The sequence below is a fragment of the Struthio camelus genome, chromosome 11 (genome assembly GCF_040807025.1).
Source record: "Struthio camelus isolate bStrCam1 chromosome 11, bStrCam1.hap1, whole genome shotgun sequence".
Lineage (NCBI taxonomy): Eukaryota > Metazoa > Chordata > Aves > Struthioniformes > Struthionidae > Struthio > Struthio camelus.
The window spans coordinates 9,036,654-9,060,581 of NC_090952.1; the positions used below are offsets into that span (position 1 = coordinate 9,036,654).

Here is a 23,928-nt window from a genome sequence, read left to right on the forward strand (position 1 = left end):
CCCGGCGCGGCGGGCGCTTCCCCGGTGAGGGCGGATTCGCGCTGCCCGCGCCGTCCCCTCCGCGGCGCTCCGGACCCCGCCTGGCCCCTAAGATGGCGAGTGCGATGAATGGCCCGGGCGGCGGCGGCGGCGCGGCGGCGGCGGCGGCCGGGGGCGGCGAGGAGGAGCCGGGCGCCCGCCACCCGGGAGGCGGAGCCGTGCCCCAGCAGGAGCCCGGCGTGCCGGCGGCGGGCGAGGGGGAGCCGGCGGCGGGCGAGGGCGGCCGCTGCCCGTCGCCGCAGCCCCACCACCTGCTGCTGCTGCTGCGCCGCTCGCCCAGCGCCTCGCTGTGCCCGGCCCCGGAGGCCGCCCGCGCCGCCGCCACCGCCCGCCAGCCGCCCCCCGCCGCCGCCCGCGACGACGTGCGCAAGTGCGGCTACCTGCGGAAGCAGAAGCACGGCCACAAGCGCTACTTCGTGCTGCGGGCCGAGAGTCACCTGGCCCCCGCCCGCCTCGAGTACTACGACAGCGAGAAGAAGTTCAAGAGCAGCCTGCGGGCGGCGGGGGCCGGCGGGGCCGCCTCGCTCTGCTGCCCCCCGCCCAAGCGCGTCATCCCCCTCTACCAGTGCTTCACCGTCAGCCGGCGGGCCGACGCCAAGCACAAGCACATCATCGCCCTGTACACCAAGGACGAGTACTTCGCCATGCTGGCCGAGAACGAGGCCGAGCAGGAGGCCTGGTACCAAGCCATCAGCGAGCTCATGAGCCAGAGCAAGAGGGGCTTCCTGGAGCAGGAGGACCACGCGGATCAGCAGGCGGATGAAGATGATGAGCACTACGGCGCCGCGCTGAGACCCGGCACTGTCTTCAAGGAGGTGTGGCAGGTCAACGTGAAGCCCAAAGGACTGGGGCAGACGAAGAACCTTACCGGGGTGTACAGGTTGTGCCTCTCCAGCAAGGCCATCCACCTCGTCAAGCTGAACTCGGAGGTGCCCTCAGTCCACTTGCAGCTGATGAATATCCGCCGCTGTGGGCACTCGGAGAATTTCTTTTTCATTGAAGTGGGCAGATCTGCCTCCATTGGACCTGGAGAGCTCTGGATGCAAGTGGATGATTCGGTGGTCGCCCAGAACATGCACGAGACTTTTCTGGAGACCATGAAAGCGCTAAAGGCCTTTGCAGAGTTCAGGCCCCGAAGCAAGAGCCAGTCTTCTGGTGGTGGTAGTGGTACCAATCCTATCTCTTTCATCACCACTAGGAGGCACTTGGGCAACCTGCCCCCCAGCCAGACAGGCTTGCAGAGAAGATCTAGAACTGAGAGCGTTACCGGAGGGACTCCGCCTACCACCAAAAGCAGCAACGCCTATCGCTTCAGAACATCCAGCGAAGGAGAAGGCACGATGACCAGACCTTTTAGGTCAGTGACTGGGAGTCTGATCCATCTGAATACTGCAAGGATGAATCTGGGCCGGCAAGAAGGGGGCGGAAGGTACGTTAGAGCAGCCTTCAGTTCTTCTTATCACACCAGGTCTGCTTCGCTGCCAGTGTCGCATTTTCCCTCTACTACAAGTCCCATCAGTGTTTCTTCCAGTAGCGGCCATGGCTCTGCTTCGGATGTGTTGACCAGGCCTTCTAGCTCATCTGTTTGTGGCTCCCCGAGTGATGGGGGATTTATTTCTTCGGATGAATATGGCTCTAGCCCTGGAGATTTCAGGTACTTTCGGGTCAGGAGTAATACACCGGATTCCCTGGGAAACACACCGCCTATCAGAGAAGAGAACTGTTTGAGTGAGTACATGTCCATGAGTAAGCAGCAAGCAGACGATAGTTCAAGAGATGATTATATGGAGGCTGAAAAGTGCTTCAGGAAAAGAACTTATTCTCTAACTAAACCAACTTCTGTAGCAGTACAGCAGAAAACAACACAGACTGCTGCTTCACTAGATGAGGATTCTGCAGGAAATCACGGACGATTACTTTATTCTGAATCACCAAAATTGAGAGATAACCATGAATCTGACTACAGTGACGCTAACCTTGATTCTGTGTGTAACCAAAGCAGGAGTAAAGCCAGGGATGATGGGTATATGCCAATGATGCCTGGAGTTGCATCTTCTCTATCGAGCAACACTGATTATTTGCCAATGACTGCTAAAAGTGTGTCTGTTCCAAAACAGATTAACAATTCGTGGTCACCATCTCAGGTGGACTCCAGAGGATATATGATGATGTTTCCGAAGGCTAGCTCTTCACCTGTCCGAAGTCCTTTAACTGGATTTATATCTAAAGGAAGTAACGAGAAGATTATAAACAACGAGTATATGGATATGTCGCCTGGTAATTCGGCTCCAAAGCACCCTGGTGATTCAAACTATATTCATACCACTTCTGTTTCCAAAGGTTTCAGTTCATACTTTTCTTTGCCTCGAAGCTTTAAGGCGTTATCAGGACAGAATGGTGACCATAGTGAATATGTTCCAATGTCTTCACCTGGAAAACTTTTATATGGTGGACCAGAAAACATAAAAGGAGTCAACAATGAAGCTCTGGCTAATGGCATCTCTAAATCACCAGTTGTGAAAGGTTCAGATGAAGGAGTTGCTCAGAACAGGGCTACTAGGCCTACAAGACTCCCCCTGGGTACGAGAGGAAGTAATACTATCCCAAGAATGTATGATCGTACGATTCCACCTGAGCCAGCTAGTCCTGGTGAATATATCAATATTGATTTTAATGAAAAGGCAAGTAATACACCATATTCCTTATCTGCAGAAGGATCACCATCATCTCTAGGCTCAAGTAGTGACCACAGACAGTCCCCACTTTCTGATTATATGAGCGTTGATTTGGATGTACAGTCACCCAAAGTAGCAAAGGAACTGTCCAACTCTTTAACAGATATCACAATTTATGCAAGTTCCGCTATTCCTAGAAACCAAGTGAATCCTGACTACGCTAGACTTTCCTTTGGTACCGCTTGTGTTAGCGCTGCGAGTAACAGGACTGATGATTACACGGAGATGACGTTCAACATGGCGAACACACCACCTCGGCCGTTTGCCTCTGAATCTGACAACGGTGTAAAGATTGACAGTCCTTCTTCCATAGTTAATAGACTGTGCATCGTTGATCGGTACGCTGGTAGCAGTAACTTCTCTGTTCCTAGCTCTGATCCGCCTATGGGACCGAAAGTGATTCGAGCCGATCCTCAAGGCAGAAGGAGACACAGTTCTGAAACGTTCTCTTCTGCTGGGACTGTGACTACTTCCTCCTCTTTCTTTACTGATAGTAGCAAAAGACACAGCTCTGCCTCATTTGACAACGTTTGGTTAAAACCGGATGAAAACATTTCTGATGGTCAGGAAAGCAAAATGTCCAGGGATACCTCAACTGGATTTCAGAATGGCTTAAACTACATAGCTCTGAATTTACGTGATGATCCTATAAGCTGTGAGGCAAGTACTGCTACACCAACTTGCCATCTCCAAAATGGTACTTCAAGTTTGGACAGTGGAGCTTACGTAAGCATAGATTTCACCAGGTCCGACGGTCTGAAGTGTAACGCTGCAAGAAAAGGTTTGTAACTTCAGAAACAGTTTCCTTTCATGCCTATTTAACTATAGGAATTAGATCCTCTACTTGATATCAAAATGTCTTCAAAACGGGGTAAACGTTTCTGTAATCTTCTGTATTATTCTAGTACAGCTTGTCTAGTAGTAGCACAGTACGCTACAAATGCAGAGGAATGGTCCTTGGCCTAAAGGGCATAGGTTTATGCAACTCCTCTGCTAGGCAGTTATAAGGGTTATCAAGCTGTCTTCTGCCTAGATTTTTATAAAATAATTTTGCTAGTGTGAGCATTAATCATATCTTATATGCTGGAATCTTGTTCTGAGGTTATGGTAACCCTCTCTTTTCCCTTTGTTTTCCTCTTCTTCCCTCCTTGTAACTAGATGAGTCTTTACTTTCTCTTTCTTGAACTTGAGCTTTTTGAAGTTTGTTTCATTGATAGGGTAAGCTGAGAATTGCTAAACTGGGTTTAGGAGTCAAATTTTGGATTTGGGGGGATTTTTAGATCTGTTTATTTCAATAAATGTAGGTGGAATGCTTTTTTTTTTTTTTTTTTAAGTGTGTAAATCTGCCTACGTTTATTTGATTGAACCTTAGATGAACAGAACTCTTAATTTTTTCCCCCCGAAGGTCTGGTATGCTCCTTCTGATCTCTGGTCTCCAGAGTATCCTCATATCCTGCTGAGAAGCCATCTCTGGGTGGCTGGGCAGGACAACGAGGAGCTTCTGCAGCCAAAACCCTCCAAGATTGCGGCCTTCTAGTCGCACGCGACGGCGAGGCCGGTCCATCGCCCTTCTCCGGCTGTACGCAGCTGTCTACCTTTGCAGCAGCCAGTGAGGGTAGCCTGTAACAGGAGGAAGAGCAGGCTCTGAGGGATGTTTGCTAGGTCAGAAGCTTGGGAGCGTAGACTGTTAGTTTTCCAGTGCTCGGTGAAGTCTGACCAAACTTAAGGCAACAAAATTTCAGAGGTATGCATAAAAAATAAGGCTGTTGAGGGTGGAGAGGAAGACTATGGGAAAGAGAAGGGACGCTACTGTTCGTACAATAAGCTCTTTGCTGTTATGGTGGCACAAAAAAATAGTAATTAGCTGTTGGTGGTATGATCCACATCCACTGACTAAACAGCAGTGTTTTATGTAAGGGCTGTACTGCACTGTAACAGTCTCTTTGGAAGCGTAATCCATATTTTGGTATTAGTGACCCACTCAGCTTTTTCACAGTAATTCACATAGCCAGACAGAAAGCTGAGTGTTGGAAACAGTGTTTTCCTCTCTTTGCAAGTATATATGTAGTCAATAATTGATTACCAGTAAGAGGAAATATTTAATTGCTGTTGGACATTGATATTTGTCCACTTCTCTGTCAATAGGGAAAGCAGTAAAGGGGCAGACCAACACTGGCTTTTTCACTGTTTACAATTAAAAATATAAGAGTAGGCTTTTTCCAGTTTCCCCTTAAAACTAAGTGTCTAAAGGCAGATGGTATTGTAAGAGCTTAAAATTGTGTTGTGGCCTTTAATAGTGGAAGGTGTAAGCCTGACTCGGCTAGCATGCCATTCGAAGTCTGGCAGCACTGCTTGGGGCTGCTCAGAAATGTGTGGTTTGCCTCCGTGGCTTTTTCCTTACTTTGTTTTGTTGGTTGGAATCAAATTTAGAAGACGTTGAAAGTTGCCAGTCCAAGAAGCGCTTTCTTCCAAAGTTAGTCTTTCAGCACTTCAAAGATTTGCCTGCTGCTAAGTCAAAGGCACATTGGTTGCCATAGTCAGTTTGGTTTAAAAAAAAAAAAAAAAAAAAAAAAAAGCAGGATTTCTACTCGATCTTATTCCGCTCATATCTCTAAAATCTGTGTTGTGAAGTGTAACTTCTTTCTTTTTTCTCCATTTTGTAAGATGACTTCATTTTGGCTGTACTATAAATTTTACATTCAGTGTTTCTAAGAGATACTGTGCTCCTTACTGTTACAGCTAATACCCACAGCCTGTGCTGTTTTTATTTTTCCCTGTATATTGGAAGTTACAGGCAGGAAAGAGACTTGCTGCTAGTGTTTTTGCTGTGAATTAAGTTTTCTAGAAATGAAAAAATATATGGAAATAAAGTGAAGGAAACTGCATAAGAGCATGGAAACTGGCAGGAAATTCAGCACAAGAATAGTAAGAGCTTAAGTTGGTGGTTTTTCTCTAGTCTGAAAAAGGGGGGAGGGAAACAAAAATCCTGCTTCAAAACAAGGCCTAACAATTTTCTGCAACGACAGCCTCAAGTATTTATGGTGTGTAGTAGGAGGGCTGGTGGGGTGTAGATGTTGTTCACTTGTAGGTGTCTCTCATGGGGGTGAAGAGATTTCAGAGCAGTCCAGGCTAGCAGTAGTTCACCCAATTTAAGTATGTGGTAAATTGCTGATGTACATCTGTACCTCTCTCTATAAAAAGCTTTATAATCAACAATTTTAAGCTATTGCGAAGAAAGATGCTCGTTTTCATTCATACACCAAATAGTCTCTCTGAGCCATAGCAAGCATAATTTTAGAAGCCTGTATTCTTTAAACAGCTGATCATTCCGCTACAGTGAAGCTTTTTATTTTAATATTTAAAAAGAATATATGAACCAGAACAAACTTCTAAATTCTATTCAGAATCATGACAATAAGTGTTTACACCTCTTCAGGAGGTGAGAGGTTTAAGAGTAGCGGACCTATGTGTAACTGATATTTTTAATACTTTTGGAGACGTTTAGCAGAACTAAATACTGTGTTTTCTTCCCCTTTGCATCCCACTCCAGTCTCTTTGCCCGAAAAATATTTCTATATTTTGAATCCGTTTTTAAGGAGAGGATTTAGCAGATACATTTAGCCATGACTTCCAGAAATGGAGCTATGGCTCACTTGCTAAATTCTATCTGGTAGGGAACTTTAATCTCTTCTCCCTGAAGTACAGTTTTACATGAAGGAAAACATTTCCCAACTTCTCATTATTTGCCTTTTTGTTTTGTTTTTGTTTGTTTAAATGGGATATTGTGTGCTGTGACTCAGCTGCGTTCTCTTAACTGCTGAGAGTGATATGATGGGAGAAGGATTTCCAATGCGTCGGTGCTCCCTCGTTGCGAGTCCCAAACTACTTCTGGTTCAGGTTCACTGATGTGAATCAAACTTCTCTTTTTTTTTTTTTTAATTCCCTCCCCCTTCTCCATTCATGAAATGGTTGCAGGAGGGGGAGGGTGCTAACTCCAAGTGGGGAATAGATCTGCCTTGTCCTTGAACTTTTGTTTTAGATTTTAAGTAAATTGAGCTGAGGTTTTATATGGAAAATAGTGCTGATAAAATGAGGATAAGGTTTTGATTTTTAATGCTTAAAGTTTAAGGAGGTCATTAGCAAAACAGTTTCATCATGAAATTGTTACACAATATTGAAGCGAGCGGTTTGCAGTTTTGATTACATGAATCTGAGTCATGAAATTTTGTGCTAGGAGTACAGAACACTAAAGCTACTTCAAACAAGGCTTAGCTAATGTATACCTTGTTATTGGACCTTGTAGAAACTGAGGAGGATAATGAGAGCGGGGCGGTAATAAACTGCATAATGGGTCCTGTATAATACTAGTATGTTTCTTCAGACTTAATTAGAAATATTAAACCTACGAAGATACCATGGCCTCCGAAAACAAAAACAGACTGTTCAGAGTAAACGTAATGTGTGGCTTACTAACAGCCCACCTATTTAACACCCGCTCTTTAATCTTATCTCTGCCTGATATTCTAATAAGCAGTTAAGAGATTGTTTCAGAAGTTCTCCAAAGTGTGGGATTATAATTTAAATGATCCTCAACTTTTTAATCTCTTCCTGTGTTAGACTATACAAGATTGTTGCGTATACTTTGGGGGAGTTGAGAGGGAGAAAAACAAGCACGGCTTTAAAGTAAAACTTTTATACTAAGTTGTCTAGGTTCTCCGTGGTAACTTGCATGTTTCAAATGCAAAATCAGGAAAAATGGAATGAACAATACACATTTTGAGAAACTCGGAAGCTGGAAGCTTTAGCTATTACTAATATAGTAAATTACAGTTTACTAGATACCAGACAAATAACTGCCCCTTTTGGATTTCAGACTAGTGGTTTTTAAGAGTTTGCTTCACACTGAGGCTCTTTTGTATCGGCGGACTACTTAAGGCACAGGCCCATTTAAAAATAGCTTGAAGTACCCAACAGAAATGTATCTGAACACTGACATGTGCCCTAATCTTTGAAGTAATGTAGGGATAATAATTCTTGGGGGAAATAAAAAAAAGTTCTACTGTAACAGATGCCATTTTAACAGTCTTGAGTGACTTACTGCTGTGCTTAAAAATACACAGGATCGCTTTCTCAAGTAGTATGTGAGCTACTGAAGGCAGAACAGATTTTTGTCTTGTAGCGTGGGAGTGAATTAATTATGACATACTTGACCAAAAATCAGTTATGTTTTACTTGTACCTTGGTGAGAAAATCTGAAATAAGAATGCTCCTCTGGCATTAAGAGAGACTGCTTATTTGTAGTGAGTGTTAAAATACTTTTGGAAATCGTCATCTTCAGGTTTTAAATCCCTAGTTGCAGCTAATGGTCATATGTGTCTTTTCTGGAAACCTTAAGTTTTTGCTCTTGAGCGTAGTTGTCTTGTACATTAAGGCACCGCTGCAGGACGCAGGAGGTTATGGGAGTAATCCAGTACTGACTGAAACTGCTTTTTTTAGTCTTTGAGGGAAATCTTAAATGCATTATTCCCCTTTTTGTTTTGCCTGTAAGATTTGGCTTTCTTCCCCCACCCCGGTACGTGTGAGGGCCCCTGTTCCCCTTGCTGCGGGGGGTGGCAGGTGGGAGCTGCAGAAGGTGTGCAAAAAGCTGCTTCAGGCCTTTCCGAGACTGTGTCGCAGCCCGGCGTTACTGGGATGGTTTGTCACTAGATATTTCTTTGGCTTTTTGTATGTTCAGTGGCATGTTAGCAGGAGGTACTCTTTTTTTTTTTTTTTTTTCCCCCCTCGCTCGCATATACTCATTTTTTTTTATGAAAGGATCTTTAAGAAGTTTCCTTCATGTCGATTGCTGGTGGGGGGGGAGGGTTTATAGCTTGAGGTTTTGGATGGTACCAGGGAGAGTTTATAGTACTGTGTTGTAACCTGGTGTGTGTGTTTGTGTGCTCTGTTTGTGGAGCTGCGGGGCTCCCAGACAGGCTGAAAGGCGTCCAGTCTGCTGATTCCACTAGAAAGTCCCCCCTGTTTTCCCCCCCCTCCGCCCTGATCCAAACCAAGGGAAAAAAAAACTCCACAATTTTGTTTCAAATACTGTTTGGATCAGATGTGGCACCCTTCAATCCAAAGGAAAATGGAGCGATTGAACTGAAAGGCAGGCGGGAGAGTAAAGCTTTCTGGAGCTGGGGGAGAGATGCTTTTTTATTGCTGTTTTGTCCTACAGTCCTGAAAATTAACTTTTTTTTTTCAATGACTCATCCTTAAACTGGTCCATAATGACCTGGCTGGAGAGCTGCCCTATGGCCCCCCCTGTGAATTGTTTGCCTTTTTCTTTTTTGCATGTTATCAACTATGCAATGATAAGTTACGCTTCCAGGTTAAAGCAGAACTTTACTGTACTATTTCTAAGTACTTAAAGCCCTGCCTCACAGATCAAGAGCAGAAAATAGCAAGTTTTATTCTGGCCCTATATCTGAAGGTCCCTAAGCTTAGAGCTGGTTACGATTTAGTGGAGAACTTTGTTCAGCAGGAGTTTGTGACATACTTGAGGGCAGTGGGAAGACGAAAGTAAATTAGCCTGACTCATCAAAGGCATTTCGGAGGTGTTGCTGACATCGTACTAGTGTCTTATCTGAATGATCTTGAGTCATTATGAGTGTTTGGATTTGTGAAGGTTTTGCTTCAGGTGTAGCATTACCCCAAGAGCAGCAGCATAATAGGCTGTTGGCAAGAATTTTTCTGACCCGGTTAAATCATGAACCTGTATCTTAAGGGACAGATGTTGCTTACTTGAGAACCTTATTTTTCTGGTAATTTTGCTATATGTTTAGATGTTTATAATTCAGATTGCGTGTGTGTGTGTGTGTGTATGTATATGTGCATCCTGTGCCAGTGATTTGCGAGTTAAGACTGTGAGGCGTTATCTTTTTTATCTTCTGGGAGAAAGAGTTTTTGAAAGAGATGGTTTATACTAAAATTAATAGACTTGACTAAAAGATACAATCCAATATACGATTTAAGCACATTCGGGACTTTTTAATCAGTACTAACAGATGAATGGTACTTGTGTTCATTGTATTGTTTACATATGTATTATAAACCTATATAACTAGCAACTTGAATTATTATTTAGGGCATTAAATAGGTAAGAATAGTTTTTCCTTTTTGCTAGAAAATGAAGGGCATAACATAAATATGGGTTAACATAAATAACCTGAAGGGTTATGAAGGGTTAACATAAATAATGTTAACTCTTTGGCGAGAGATTTCCCTTTCAACAGAAGGGGTTTTGTGGAATGACTGAGGATATCAACCTTTTTTCTACTTTTGGAAATCATGGGAAATAGTACCAAAATGTGTGCAAGAAACTGGTTAAATCTGCTTCTAAATTTACGAAGTTTCTAATGAATGATATCCACCTTTCACAGGGAATAGTGGGATTCCACTCCCATCCTTACGCCAAGCCAGCTTGCTTTATTGTTTATAGCTCTTGCTGAGCAGCTGAGTCTGCAGTATAACTTCTGTAACGCTGGAGAGTCGGAACCTGAACTGTTTTAGGAACTGAGGCTTCCTTTCGTACAGGACTCTTAAGACACCCATGGTTTGGCAAGTTCTTAATGGCAGTGAAGCAGGTAGCTCATTAAACAAATGAGAACCTATCGTATACTAGACAAAGAAAAAAATATTAGGGTGAGCCATATGATATTTTTTTAGAATGAAAACCCTGTTTAAGCTATTGATAAGTATTGGGGTTTCTGTAATTTTATGGCCCCTTATTGACAATCAAGCTAACGTGGGCAAGGTAAGCGACCGATTGGTACGCAAGGGCCTCCGTTCAAATCTGAGCACCTTTGGCTTCCCGGTGTAAGTAGCCAAGGACTATTTGCCGTTGGGTTGAGCAAGGGCATTCTTCAGCACAAGCTGAATGCAGGTAAAGCTTCTGTCAGTACAGAGGAAGGAGCGTGCTCTAACTTCTCTGTCACATCTCCCTCTTGTTTACAGATAGATGAATCTAAAATCACACTGGTTAGGTGGCTGAGCAGACATCTTTTGCTCTATGGAATTTTTTGTGTTTTAGGTTTGCTTGTTAGAGAGCTTTGTAATCCTCTTGGGTTTTCAGTAATAGCGCTCAACAATCTGTTGTCGACTTCAAATTTCCACCGTTTTTCTTTTTTGTGTGAGGCTTCTGGAGCTATATGGAAACTACATTTAACTCTGTTTAAAAAATTTTTTTTTTTTAGTTGCAGACTGTGGTGAACAGGGTTGCAGTTAGAAATGAGTTGAAAAACTGAACAGATTTGGTCTTGAGATCATTAGACAATATTACGCCATCTGACTCTGTTAATGAAAATTTGTAGCTCTGTTAATGAAAATTTGTAGCTCTCAAGAGATGATTTCTACTCTTACGAGGAGCAGAACCTAAAAAAGTAGGCAGGATGGTAATCTAGCATGCCATGCCACAAATGTAAGCTCTTGAGGATGGGGACTAAGACATTTGCAATTTACAGGAGGAAACTTGAGATAGATGAAACTTAGTGTGCGGGGGTGGAGAGAAAGATAAAGATCAAGGTTGCCGCTGCTGGCAGAGTCAAGCTGAGAGTCAGCCTTGCAGAAAGAGCAAAGGCTGACCAAGAAGAGATGCAAGAGAGGAAGCTGGTAGAGGCATTTGGAAGGGTAGATGCATGGCAGGGAATGATGGAAGGTAGTGAGCTATAAATACAGAGGTTATAATGGTTTGAATGACTTGAAGAGGATCAGGTAAATGTCAGAACACTGGCTGGGATGTTAATCTTGGCAAGAGGAATGTGGGCCAACCTCGATCTCTGTGAAACAGTAGCACATCCCAACATTTACTTCTCCCTTCTAGATGGGGAACGAGCAGCTTTTCTTTGTGTATGTAGGTTAGTTTCTGCAGCCATGCGACTGTTAAATTTGAAGCAAGGAAGGGTGCAGGGATGTGTAACTGAGGATGAAGAAGGAGCACAGGATCAGTGTATTTGGTGGCACTATGGGGTTAACGTGATGTGGAACCGTGTCCTCAGTTCTTCAGGAGACTTTGCTCCTGCAGCAATTAGGATGATGGAGCTGCCTTAGAGCATTACTGTTTCCTTTTGGTTTCTGCAGGAGCTTTGTAGCTGCAGTGCTGGGATTCAGGCAGTCCTCTAACGGTAGGGACGGAGGTGATTCAGTAAGAGGAGGCAGTAGTGTGCGTTGGGGAGGATATATTCACCTTGAGGATCTATAACCACTGTTTTAGAGCTTTTGGAGTCCATCTTTAAACAAGGAGGGCTAGAGTGGTGCCCACTTGTCTCTCCTGTGGTACTTTCAGCTGTTTGAGAGTAGCCTGTGGAAGTTAGAGCATAAGTTACACCTCTCAAAGCTATGTTTTTATTTCATTTGTGTAGGCAGATCGGGGGGAATAGACGCTGCAGTGGTTGGGGACTACATCTGGAAAAGGGGGCAGCAGTGGGGCTCCGTTCACACGCCTCTGTTGAGGCTGAGAGTATTAGAAATGGTCAAAATATTAATGCTGACATGTTCCATGGGGTAAACGTTGAACAGGAGTTGCACTCAGTTGATTAAAGCTTATCTGCTTATCAACACGGTTTAACTCTGTCCGCTTTGTGTGTTCCCGAGCTGCCTCTGCAAACTGAAGGCCCTCTCCTTGGCTCTTGTGCGGGTGCTGTGATTTGAGAAGACCTCGCTTCATGCATACGATCTGAACCATTCTTCTTCATCCCCTGCATAAGCCAGGGCTTTGGGTATCCTATTGTTAACACAGACTCAATAACATGATCATTAAAAAACTGATGCGTGCCACCACTCTGTGCGGTAGTGGGTAGGGGCTGATGGTAGAGAGGTTTTGTCCACGCGTGCCTGCACAAAAGGCCTGGCTGCGGAGGCCAGGCTGTGGCGGGGGTGCGAAGCCAGCCTGTGCTGAGGTTGTGATTACTGGGGGATGTGGCCACGGAGCAAGTTTCTGCCAGTGACGGTCTTGCACAGTGTCAGAGGTGAAAGAGCAACTGCTGAACGCTTTCGAATGTCAGCGGCTAAAGGGGTCGGGAAGAGAAGAATTACAACATGTGAAACTTCCTGTAGAAAGGAAACGTCAAGAAAGGTAATGTAAACGGTAGGGAGCTGTTTCCGTAGTTATGAGTGACACTTTCCTTTATTTCTTTATTGTGTTCATCAGAATGGTTTTGCTTGTTCAGTGCAAGGACCTAGCTAGCCTCCTGTCCTCTTCAGCAGGGACTGTAAGCAGACACCACTCAAGAGGGAGGAAGAACAGGGCAAGCTTATATGGCGCTTCCCCACAAGCATACTCCCAGCCTCTGATTTTTTTTCAGCTTGGGGGATTTCCTGAGCCTGATGTGGTCTGTCTGTTTGATAATCCTGTATGGATATTACTTCCAAGTACTTTTCCAGTCTCTCTTTGAACCCATGTAAACTTTTTGTATCCACAGCAGCCTTTGGTCAGATCCTGTGCGCGTTGCATGAAGACCTTTCTGCTGTTTTGAACCCAGCTCCCTACTAGCTTTCTTTGATAGCCCCTAGTTTTTGCATTGGAGGAGATAACGAACCCCTATCTGTTTTTTTTTACGATTGTTTTGTGGATATCATGCTCTTCTCTGCCATATGTTTAGCTTGTATACTGTTAGCCACTTCCTTGCCACACAGAGCACTGACATGCAGTATAATTTTGTTAATTTCCTGGTTATCCTGTTATGTCCTAGTACCTCTCTGGAGGCCGAAGAGTCCTCATTACCTGGCTCTCCCTCAGAGGCAGCTGCTCCTTGCCTTTGACGATCTCTCAGACTCGTCCGGCTGTTTGTCCTTTCTGGATGCGGGAACTGCACGTGGTATTCACTACCATTATTCTACGTGTCTGTCTTTTCCTATTATTTTCCTAACAATTGATAACATCTAGTTGGCTGGATGGTGAACTGTAACAGGTGGCACTGTGTCTTAAGCCACTCGAATGATTTCTCCTGCTAAAATTCACCTATACGTTTTCTACAGTTCAGGAGGTAAGTCAGAGTATCTTTGTACGCTTCCGGGGAGACTGTTTTTGAACAAGTAGAATTTTCTTTCATACTTCCGTAACATGAAAATCTGAAGCTTTGAACTTCTAAGCTATGGTTTTTCAGCTGGATAGAAGGTAATTTTTAGTACCATCTTGCTATACTTCGAGCAAAAGTTTAGTTTAAAAAAAAAAACAAAACAAAACTCTTGTCAAGCTGTCCAGTGCAATTTAAGTTGTTGTTATGCCCCTGCCAAAACTGCACATGAGTATCCTAATTCTAGGAATAGTATCAGTAGAGGCGATGAAATTGGGGAGTATGCATAATGCCTTCCTAGAAACTTCACTACTGTTTATTAAAGCAGAAAAAGAAGCCGCTGTTGCACAAGATAAGGCATTTCTGCAAAGTAAATAAAAATGATCGTAAAGCATGGGAGAGGCTTATTAACTCACGCAAATGTTAAGCGTTAAGAATAGTGAACCGTGCTTGAATGAACAATTGTGGATAAAGATTACTTGTAAGAGTAACTTTCAGTCTTCCACATTTTTGTACATACAACTTGAGGAAGAAAAGCAGCAGCCTAATATACTGGGATGTGTAGTTACACAAATCTACAAATAGTTTATCCAATGAAAAGTGCATTGTGTAACAGTTTTCTAAACGAGTTTTTACTTTTTCTGCTTGTGGAGAGGTCAGTCAAATTATAGCTACAAAATATGTATATAATCATTAGCTTAATTTGAGCGTTGTTACTTTGTTGCTGATTTAAGAAAGTACTTGAAATATGTACTTAAAGGTAGGCGTGTATTTTGGCATATTTCCCAAATAAGGGCATTTTTCTGGGTCAGGGCCTTGTTGATTGGGTTACCCAGGTACAATGACTGCATATGCAATAACCAAAGTGAACGTGTATCGGTGTATCTGGTGTGTGTTTGTAGATGCGGTGTTTGAGTGTGCAAATTAGGAAGGAATTCCGCTTTTCGCAAATAACACCGCTTATGCTTAGCAACTCCCAAATCTGTGCCATTTGAACAAGAACTTGAAAAAACAGGGAAGTGGCTTAGGATAGTAAGAGTGTGTTTGGGAAGTTTGGGCACAAACGTTTTCCCATGAATTTGGGAGGAATATATTTGGGTAAATGGCCCCTCCTCCTCGCAACGCGCCCCTTGTGTGTATGGCACGTGGAAGATCCGAATCGTAGCACACTCCGCTCCCGCTGCCTTGCCCCAGTGGCCTGAGCGGGTGCTTTTGGACACGCACGTCATCTGCTGCGGTGGTGCTGGGATTTGGGGCTTTCCCGAACGAGAGGAGCATCGCGTGGCCACCTGCTCGGGGAGCTCCAGGGCTGTTCCGCTGCTTTTGATCTGCGTAAGTTGGGTTAATTCTGATTTTCCCCCTCAGTTGGAGTTCAGGAAATGGGGAACTTCGGTGGTGTTTTCCAGAAGGCATTCAAGTATCTTAGTCTTTAATATGGAGATTTTAATCATTTAATTATCTTAAATTAACATCTTCTCTAAGCAAAGTATTTATCCTTTTAGGAAGAGGTTGCAAAATTATTTCAGTAAAAACCTTTCCTTTTGGAGGGAATACTGTTTAGGATGGATTTCTTTAAGAGAATTGGGAGATGTCTGCAGTGTTCTTAAAACCTCTTTGTTTGTTTTAAAGTAGCCTGATTTTTCTATCTGTTGTATCTCAATTCAGATACAGGAAAATCGAGTGTAAATTGGGTATATTCTCATCTGATATGTTTTCAAATGGAGCGTACTCTGTTTGCAATCTAAGGATTAAGACTCATCTAATCCTCTGCCCCTAATTCTTATAAAACTGTAGATTATTTTTGCTTGAAAAATTTGCACAGCTCTTTCTCAGTGCTTTTCCTAATTTTAAACTAAACTTTTTTTCTGAGCAATGGCTTACTGTCATTCTATTTTAAATATTTGCCCTTCTTAGTTTGTCTTCTGTCCTTTCTATCCCTTTTCTCTGATGGTTTATCCCTTAGGAAGATTCTGAGAGCTGTGTTCAGTTTTATAATCTTGGTATTCTCAATCTGATCCTATTTTAAGAAAAAGAAAAAAGATGAATTTAAATTATGTAATGACAGTATAGTTTTACTTTTCTAAACTGGGTTTGTATTTTGAGAGGTGATCTGTGAAAGTTTTTGGATGCCTAATGCTGTCTGGACTCTGTTTTCCATGTTAAACCTTCATAGGAAATTGAACTCATATTGTCCCCCCTATTCTGAGTCAATAGGGCTCAACTTTGAATAAAGGATGAAGTTTTTGTGTAGATGCTCTTAAAGCTAGAGTTTGTATTGGACAGGAGGAAGAGCCCAGTTAGGTGCTATGAACTTTTTCAAGTTGTGTATTTCAATACTATTTTTAGAATGGGCAGTTTTGGTGTGGGTTTTTTTCCTCCTCTTCCTGAGTTCAAATCTTTGCTTTTTTTATCGTGTTGATCAGCTCACCTTTCTTCCTGTTGTGTGTTTCTTTGACGGGGTGGTGGTGGTGGGGGGAAGTAGGTCTATTTTGGAAGTAGGTTGAGCAGGTTTTCTTTTGAAGAACTCATTAACAGCCTAGGAATAGCAACATGTTTACATTGGTTCTGCAAGTGAAGTTATTTTCAACCTTGTCGTGTTTGGTCTGGCTACTAACTTTTTTTCAGTGGCATTTATGTTTTAAGAACTCAAAGGAACTGATGGGCTGCTTTGGGAGCGTTGGTCCTGTCTTCCTAGCTCGGTCCCTTGTGGTAATCTGTTTTCCTTTCACAAGAGCCATTTCATCCATTTCCTTGACAGCCTCCTGTACTGCTCCATGAGTAAATCAGTGTTGAGTCAAATAGAATTATGCAGTAATGACATAGGAATAATCTGTTTTTTACCATTGATCAGCAATTCTCATGTTCTCACTGCTAACCTAGAAATATTGTTGGCTGATGAGCCCTGCGTTATGAAAGCTGAAATAAGACCATCTGACTTCACAAAAGCTGTGTTATTTTTTTCCAAGCACTTCATGTCTTCGTTATTTTAACTTCATTTACTGGCTGGTCAAAAAAACGGAAGAAATTCAGGTGAGGGGAGGGGGGGAAAGAATGGCCAAGGAGCTTAATGCACGAGCACGCTTGCAGTCCCCCTAATAAACCCAGGCCTGTGGCGCAGGTCCTCCAAGTTGGGTACCGCAGAGGTGGCAGACCAGGAATTAGCTGAGGGTATCGGCAGCGCAACAGATTTTGGCCTCGTTCTCATTTACGCTAGGCCCGTTTTACAGCTCTCTGGCTAATAAGTGAATGTGCACCTGAGGTATTCCCACCTTGCTGTGTAAAGGTGCCTTTACTTAAATAAAGCGGATCTTGGTAGTCCCCTTGACGGGGCAGTTGGCGCCCGCTTGGGCGGCTGTTGTGCCCAGCCGCCCGCCGGCCCTGGAGGGGCGCACGGCATCGGTCGGCGTGCGGGGTGTATGCCGGCAGCGCCAGGAGCCACGTACCTTCCAGGGTTGTTTTTCTTCCTATCTGACACAGAGATAAATATGTGTCTCTATATAGGTGCATATGTATATGTGCATGCACATGCACATATACACACATGCACTCTAGGCTCTGTGGCCTAGAGTTTAGGGAAGGGGGGCATGGAGGGAGGTCCCGAGCTTCCCTTTGCAGTGGGGTAAAGCTCCCTTATTTGACGCAGGAAATCCAGGGAATTTCTAAGTAGTTGTGAAGCTCAGCTGATTTCCTGTAAGTTAACTCAGTGTCAATTTGGGCTGGAGTTACCTCTTGAACTTGCTTTAGAAAGAGCTGGCGAAATTCAGGAGAAAGCCTAACAGCTCTGTCCCGAGAGTCCACGCGGCCGGGTGAGCAGGTACCAGCGTTCTTGCTGTTAAGCTCTTCCCCTCCAAGCACTTTACATTTGATTGGGCATAAGTTTATGGAAAGTCTTCAGAAAGTTTTCAGAGGTAAATCCGGAGCCGTGTCCTGTGGGACTGCCCTGGTGAAGCAGGCGGGCCCTTGCTGTTCGAAGTGTTTTGGGGATATGCTTGAAGAGATTAGAATAACTTGTCGAGCAGCTTTCAGGTGTGCCGCGCGCGCCTCTTAGGCGTGGAGGAAAAAGGGCTCGACAAAAGCAGGGGCAGGTTTTGGAGTTCCTCTTATGTGAGCTCACAGGTCGGAGGCAAGGCGGGGGTGTCGGTGGGTGTTAATTTTTGCCGAAGGCGGGGTTGGCCTAGGAGCCTGCGCTGTTTTAACGTGGCGCTCGCGTGCCTGCGCTTCACTGCGAAGCGGGGCGCCGGTTTCCATCCCTTGGTCCTACAGCAAAAGAAGCTTTTTCTCGAGAGGAAAACTATTTCAAAGCAGATACGTTTACTTCTGTAAACGTAAAGCCCTTTCTAACCGCGTTACCGTCTGCGTTTCACAAGGAGTAGGTTTTTGTAGCGATCTTATTTTAAGATTTCTGTGAAGTGACACCAAGACTTCTTTTTTTTTTTTGAGCCGATAGTTGCAGTGACTTCCAACTGTCCTGTGTAGGACTTTATACGTGTTACGTATGTGCTGTAGGCTGTCTTCCTTGAATTGTTGCTGTGTTTTGAGAGCGGTATATGTTTTACAAGTGGAACTCGGCACCCCGCGCCTTGGCGGGGGGTTGTACAAGGGCAGAGCGGGGCAGCGTGCCCTGAAGGCCTCGTCGGCCCCTGGAGCCGCCCGGCGCGCTGGCGGCTCCCCGGCGCGGGGCAGCGCCGCTGGCTGGCGGCTCGTCTCAGCTGCCTTCTGAAGGGACGGCGTTTTTAAAGAAGTCCCGATTTCAGTCCGGCTAACTTGAGCAAGGGTGGAGCTTGTGTGTGTTTAACTAAAGTGCGTACTTCGCGATCGGTTATGGAAGTAAACAGACAGGTTTGCGTTGCTGTACCTAACTCTTGCTCTTCAGAGGGCCACGTTTGCTTCGGAGCGTTCCTGTGGCGGCGGTAGCTGACTATTCTTCTTTCTTTAGGCCAGGCAAAACAGCACAGCCGGGACTAAGCTCAAAATCTCGCCCTTTCTCGTTCCAGCGGCCCGCGCGGCGCTCTGCCGCCTGGTGATGGCGCGGTCCTGTGCCGCGGCTCCCCTCGGCGGCAGGGGGGTCTCACTGAGCGGCCCCGAGAGCGCGCGTGTGGCACGCGTGAGAGAGGGAACAGTCGGCTACACGCCTGTATGGGGTGTTTTCTGAAGACTGATTCTCTTCTGCTAGCGGTTGTCTCGGTGCCGATAGCAGCCTTGCGGCTTCCTCCGTCCGTGTGCTGACAGGAGAGGGGATGCCTGCAGACATCCCCGCGTGTCACAGCTTACAGGGGAGCTAGAAAGATCTGGCTGGAGAGTGACCAAAAACAGCTGATTGGCAGAAAACGGTGCCCTCAGCCCTCACCTTGAGGACAAAAAGAGAAGGTTCTGCCAGCGCTGTCGCTAGCGGTAGCGGGAAGGATTGGGAGCTGTTAGAGCGGCAGGAGGGCTAGGACGCTGCCGCGGTAGCTGCAGGCCGCGTGCTTCGGGAAGGTCAGCGGCAAACGGAGAAGGCCGCGCGGTCTGCAAGGAGGCCTACAGCTCGGCAGTGCTGCGCCCGAAGCGAGGGGCGGAAAAACGGCGGAGGAGAGCAGTCCGTCGGGACTTCCTTTCCAACGCTTTCCGTTGCGCTGGAAGTGGAAAGGGGTTTGTGGGTTCTTTGTGCGCTCGCACCACTGCCGAAAGCGTTCAGATCCCCTTCAGCGTCAGTGCTTTCCGTGTCGGGAACCTGTTTAGCCGCGCTCCCCTTGGGGAGAACCCACTTAGGCCCGTTTAATCGGAGAGCTGGCGTTCGCCTTTGAGCACTTTGAACGCTTACTGAGCACTTTGTATTTTGCCTTTTTCAGTCAGCTTGAAGCCACCGTTTTTTGTTGACCGTAGTAAAGATGACTGTCTAGCATAGTTGCGTGCTTTTCGTACAGTGCGTTGTCTAGCTCCTTTTAAAAAAAAAAAAAAACAACAAAAAAAACCCCTCACTAAAACTCTAAATTCTGTGGTGTTTCTTATTATAACTAAATTATGCTCTTTCCTGAAAAGGGGAGGGCAGGGCAGGCAGCTGCGGCGACTCGCCGCTCCTTGTTTGCAGCCAGAGTAGCCGGCTGTGTTTGTGCTGCAGCCCCGTACCTGCCGCGTTTGAGAGCGTTTGCCACGAGCCTAGTTATATCTTGGGGAGCAGCACGGCTCTGCGTTCACCCCGTGCTGCCTGTTTAGTCAGAGGCTCTCCCATGCGCGTGACCCCGGCGCGGTGAGAGTACTGAGGGCTCTGAATGCCCTAACGGCAGCGAAACGGGCTCCAGGTAGCTGTGAGCGTTGGCTCTGGCCCGCGGGTGGGGAGCAGTCCAGGGCCGGCTGCAGGCCGGGGTTACGCGCCTCGGGCTTCGAGCTGGCGCGGGCTCTGGGGCGCTGCAGTTGCTTGGGCGGTTGCTTTGGACTTGGCTTTTCTGCAGACGGCTCAGGTGTCTTGAGCAGGGTGTCGTTCGGCGGTGCCCCCTCCCTGCGCCGGAGAGCTGCTGTGTTCTGTACCCGAAGCTGTCGCTTCGGCAATGGATGAGCTCCATGTATTCTCTTCGCTAGAAAACATTTATTTTCCAATATAACTTGCATTTGAAATGTCACTGACTTTTTTTTTTTTTTTTCTTTCTAGACTGACTGCATTACCATGGAAACCATTGTTGGAAGAGAAGACTTTTCTGCTGGTAACTCCAGAAACTGTGTGGTGCTTTTGGAAGCAAAGCTCAGCTCCAGCCGGCTACTTTCATTTCCACCAGCACGGACATAGCCACACATCCTTTTAATTTTCTCACAGACATCAGCTCTTTGCAGTCGAATTAATTTGAACTGAGATTTTTTTCCTAGCTGTGCTTTGGTGATGGAATTTGGTCTTTCCTGTCATATCTATTTGGGAGGCGGCGTTAACGCTAGTAGGAGATTCCTGTATGCCCCCTTTCTTCCTCCTGCCTCTCCCGTTAAGTTGTTTTTTATTTATATTCTGAGAAGTCAAAGCTGGTTTCTGATTGTCTGTTTAACATGGGTTTTGCTTCTCTGGTACATTAACAAGTGATTAGCATAAAACATATATTGTTTAGAAATATTTTGGCAGTTCAGGATGGTTCCCCCCACCCCCCCGCCCCAGGTGGCTGGGTGGAAGGAGGGAGGGAGGGAGGGAGGGAGAGGTGCACAGTAGCTTGAGGGGAGAACCCGTGCGACTGAACTGGTCTGTGAAGGAGAGACCTCTTCTGCCGTTTTTCTTTTTTTTTCTTTTTGTTTTGTGTTTAAGGTACAAGAGGTATTTCTTGATCATAGATGAGAGTATTTTAAATCAAATGTCTGTCGGAGCTTAAACTGAATTTTCTGCTCAGAATTTTGGTATGTACAAAGCAGGATTAATGGGCTGGTTGTCTTGTAGATTGTTTTTGTTCTTACCCTCAAGTTACTTGTTTATAAATGAGTTGTGTAAAATGAGGTTTTTGTTTGTGCATTCAAATGGAGAAGTGCAGAGCCTTATCCAACTTCTGTAACTTCTGCATTATTCTTGTCAGCTGTGGCTTTTTAAAGAGAAACCGCCCTAATTGATCTTACTTTCAGCCAAAGCCCCATTTTTAATTTGGGGCTATTTTTGGTTTTTTTCTTCCTGGCATAATGGGAAGAAGTAAAAAGTTGGCTCATCAGTTGTCCTTATCCTGCCTAAAGAAATGCGAACAATGACTATTTGATACTTTTTAAATAAATTGTAGAAAAATCAGGGCTTAAGTGCTTCACTCTTGTACTGATTTTTTTTTTTTTTGGTTGAAATGAATTTAGGCTTTTAACACTGCTATGAACTTTAAGAGCATGACTCTAGTTGTTGGTACATGCGATGTATAATACAAGGCACTGACGATTGATAAAAGGTTTAGAAGTGGTACGCGAATCCTCATGCTGTACTGCACCACACAGCTGGTAATCCTCTTCATTGTATATTGTACAACTGTCCCGTAGGGCTGCCTCACCTCTAACATACAACCTTTAAAAGGCTAGTACAGTGCGTATAACAAATTAGACACTGTCAATTTTGATGTTTGGTAATGTGTACCCAAATCTATTTTTGAGTAGTATTAAAATGTACATGTCACTAAAATATGAAGACCTTTTTGGAAACGTAGTTGGTACCAATATGTTTTTGCAGTGTCTTAGTGACGGGGGAAAAAAACACTTGCTACAGGGTTTAAAAGCACAGACATGTTTTTGATTTTGGAAGAAAAGTTTAAGTTGGTACAGTTACTTGTTGCTGCTAAACGTACACTAATTAAAAATATGACCACTTTTATAGACCATGATACTGTCTTGCCATATAGCTTTTGTTTGGTCTGGTAAATTAATAATGCAATATGTAGACACCTCTTTTTTTTTTTTTTTTAAAGCTTGACATCTTTTTTAAGAAATCAAAATTTGGATGAAAATAGCTCTAAACATTTAATGTGAAAGGAAAAGGTTGTTTGGAAGAAAATTTTGGTGTTACAGACTTATTTCATATTAGATCCCTGAGGCTGCCATTGTACAATATACAGCACTGATTTATTAAATGCTGAATAAATAAGTAAATGGGTAACCTCAAGTATAGTGGTACAGATACTAACAGGTACGGCATAATAAATATGCAATCTTTTTGAATCTCTTAGTTTACAGCAACTAATTTATTCAGTATTGTGCTGGAAGAACATTTTCAGAATATGTAAAACATATCACTATATATACTACCTTCCAGCTACCCGTTTATGCTGCTGTATAGTACAAAAATACCAATGATGGAACAATGTTTGTCCTGTAAATTTAATTTGATATTGGACAGTTATTGTCTGTACAAACTAAAACATATGGTTGAAACTGTTCATTATATTTGCTATTTCTGCTTCACAGATCTGTTTTAAAGTTGAGCTGATTGATCTGGCTTTGTCTTCCATTGTAAATATTGTTACATTGTTTTCTTTGTAAAACACATCGCGTTTGCGGTTCTGGGAGACTGGCTTGAAGCTCTGTATAGTGTTTATATTTATCTGACTTGGCTTTCCATAGAGCTACTTGCAGTAAATACGTGTTCATGTAGCTCCGTGTCTGGGTTTTATTTTTAAACAAACTTTGTTTTTTGTGTCAAAAATGCATTTCCTGCTACTGCGCTCTTTTTTTTCTTTTTTTCTTTTTAAGGGGTTTTGCCACCCTGCTTCCCTGAAGATTTGGAGAATCTTTTAGCTTATTAGAGGGCAACGTTTCCTAGCCTATCCAATTTTCTCCGCCACTTTGTGCGAAATGTTATATACAGCAAAACACCCAGAAGGTTTCACTGTAGTAGTTCACAATGCTGGTAAACAATTGAGTTGCTGAATGGAAAAAATCAGTGCACGATACTTCATTTCTGCCTTAAGCGCAGAAGATTTTGGCAATTGTTTGTTCATAACTCTGCTTATATGATAGCATATTTAGGTTTCGTATACAAAAATTCTTGGAATTTTTAGCAGTGCAGGTCAAATAGGGTGATGCCTTTGGAGCTCAGTGTAAAAGGGAACGAGCATGGTTTGCTGTCGCAGATTTTGTAATATGATTTTGTTTTGAGATGTGTTAAATATGGTCTCGGTATGTTTTTTTTTTTTAAAAAAAACATTTAGCTATCTCAATTTCAGGTAATGCACCCACTTCTAAAAACAACTGAACATAACTGACAATATCAACAAAATGTAGTGCCTTTTCAGATTCTTATTTTACTGATGTGAAAGGTATGTCAACAGTTCTGTATATAAATGTTTTTATCCATAAATGAGCATATATAATCTCTATAAATGTGGGTGATTATTTTGAAATGTCTTGGATTACATTTTTCTTTAAAAATACCTAATTTCATTCTCATTCTGTTAAACTCCCTGTAAATTCATTTGCTGTAAGAATAGGATTTTCCCAACTAACTGGCCCCCTTACTCAGGGCCTCATTTTATAGCATGCAGTCTGTATTGGGAAGGAAAAGAAAACAGTGCTTCTCATACATGGCAGAAACAGCCATACAAGCAGTAAACAAACAGTGAAAATTATCCAAACACTGTCAAGACTGCTGCAACAGCTTCACAGTAGTAGTTTTAAGAGACCTTTGACTGAAGGTC

The 23,928-nt window shown here is 44.1% G+C and overlaps 1 protein-coding gene across 1 annotated transcript; it reads left to right on the plus strand.

Moving 5' to 3' along the window:
* The first annotated feature begins 77 nt into the window (after positions 1-77).
* Positions 78-22,885, plus strand: IRS4 (insulin receptor substrate 4). The gene is made up of 2 exons (XM_009685475.2): positions 78-3,555; positions 20,448-22,885. Exons 1-2 carry the CDS (start codon positions 93-95, stop codon positions 20,450-20,452), a joined length of 3,468 nt encoding a protein of 1,155 aa, XP_009683770.2. The 5' UTR covers positions 78-92; the 3' UTR covers positions 20,453-22,885.
* The last annotated feature ends 1,043 nt before the right edge of the window (positions 22,886-23,928 follow it).

Excerpts from the sequence above, each read along its gene's own strand:
- IRS4 (XM_009685475.2), top strand. The coding sequence starts at position 93 with ATGGCGAGTGCGATGAATGGCCCGGGCGGCGGCGGCGGCGCGGCGGCG.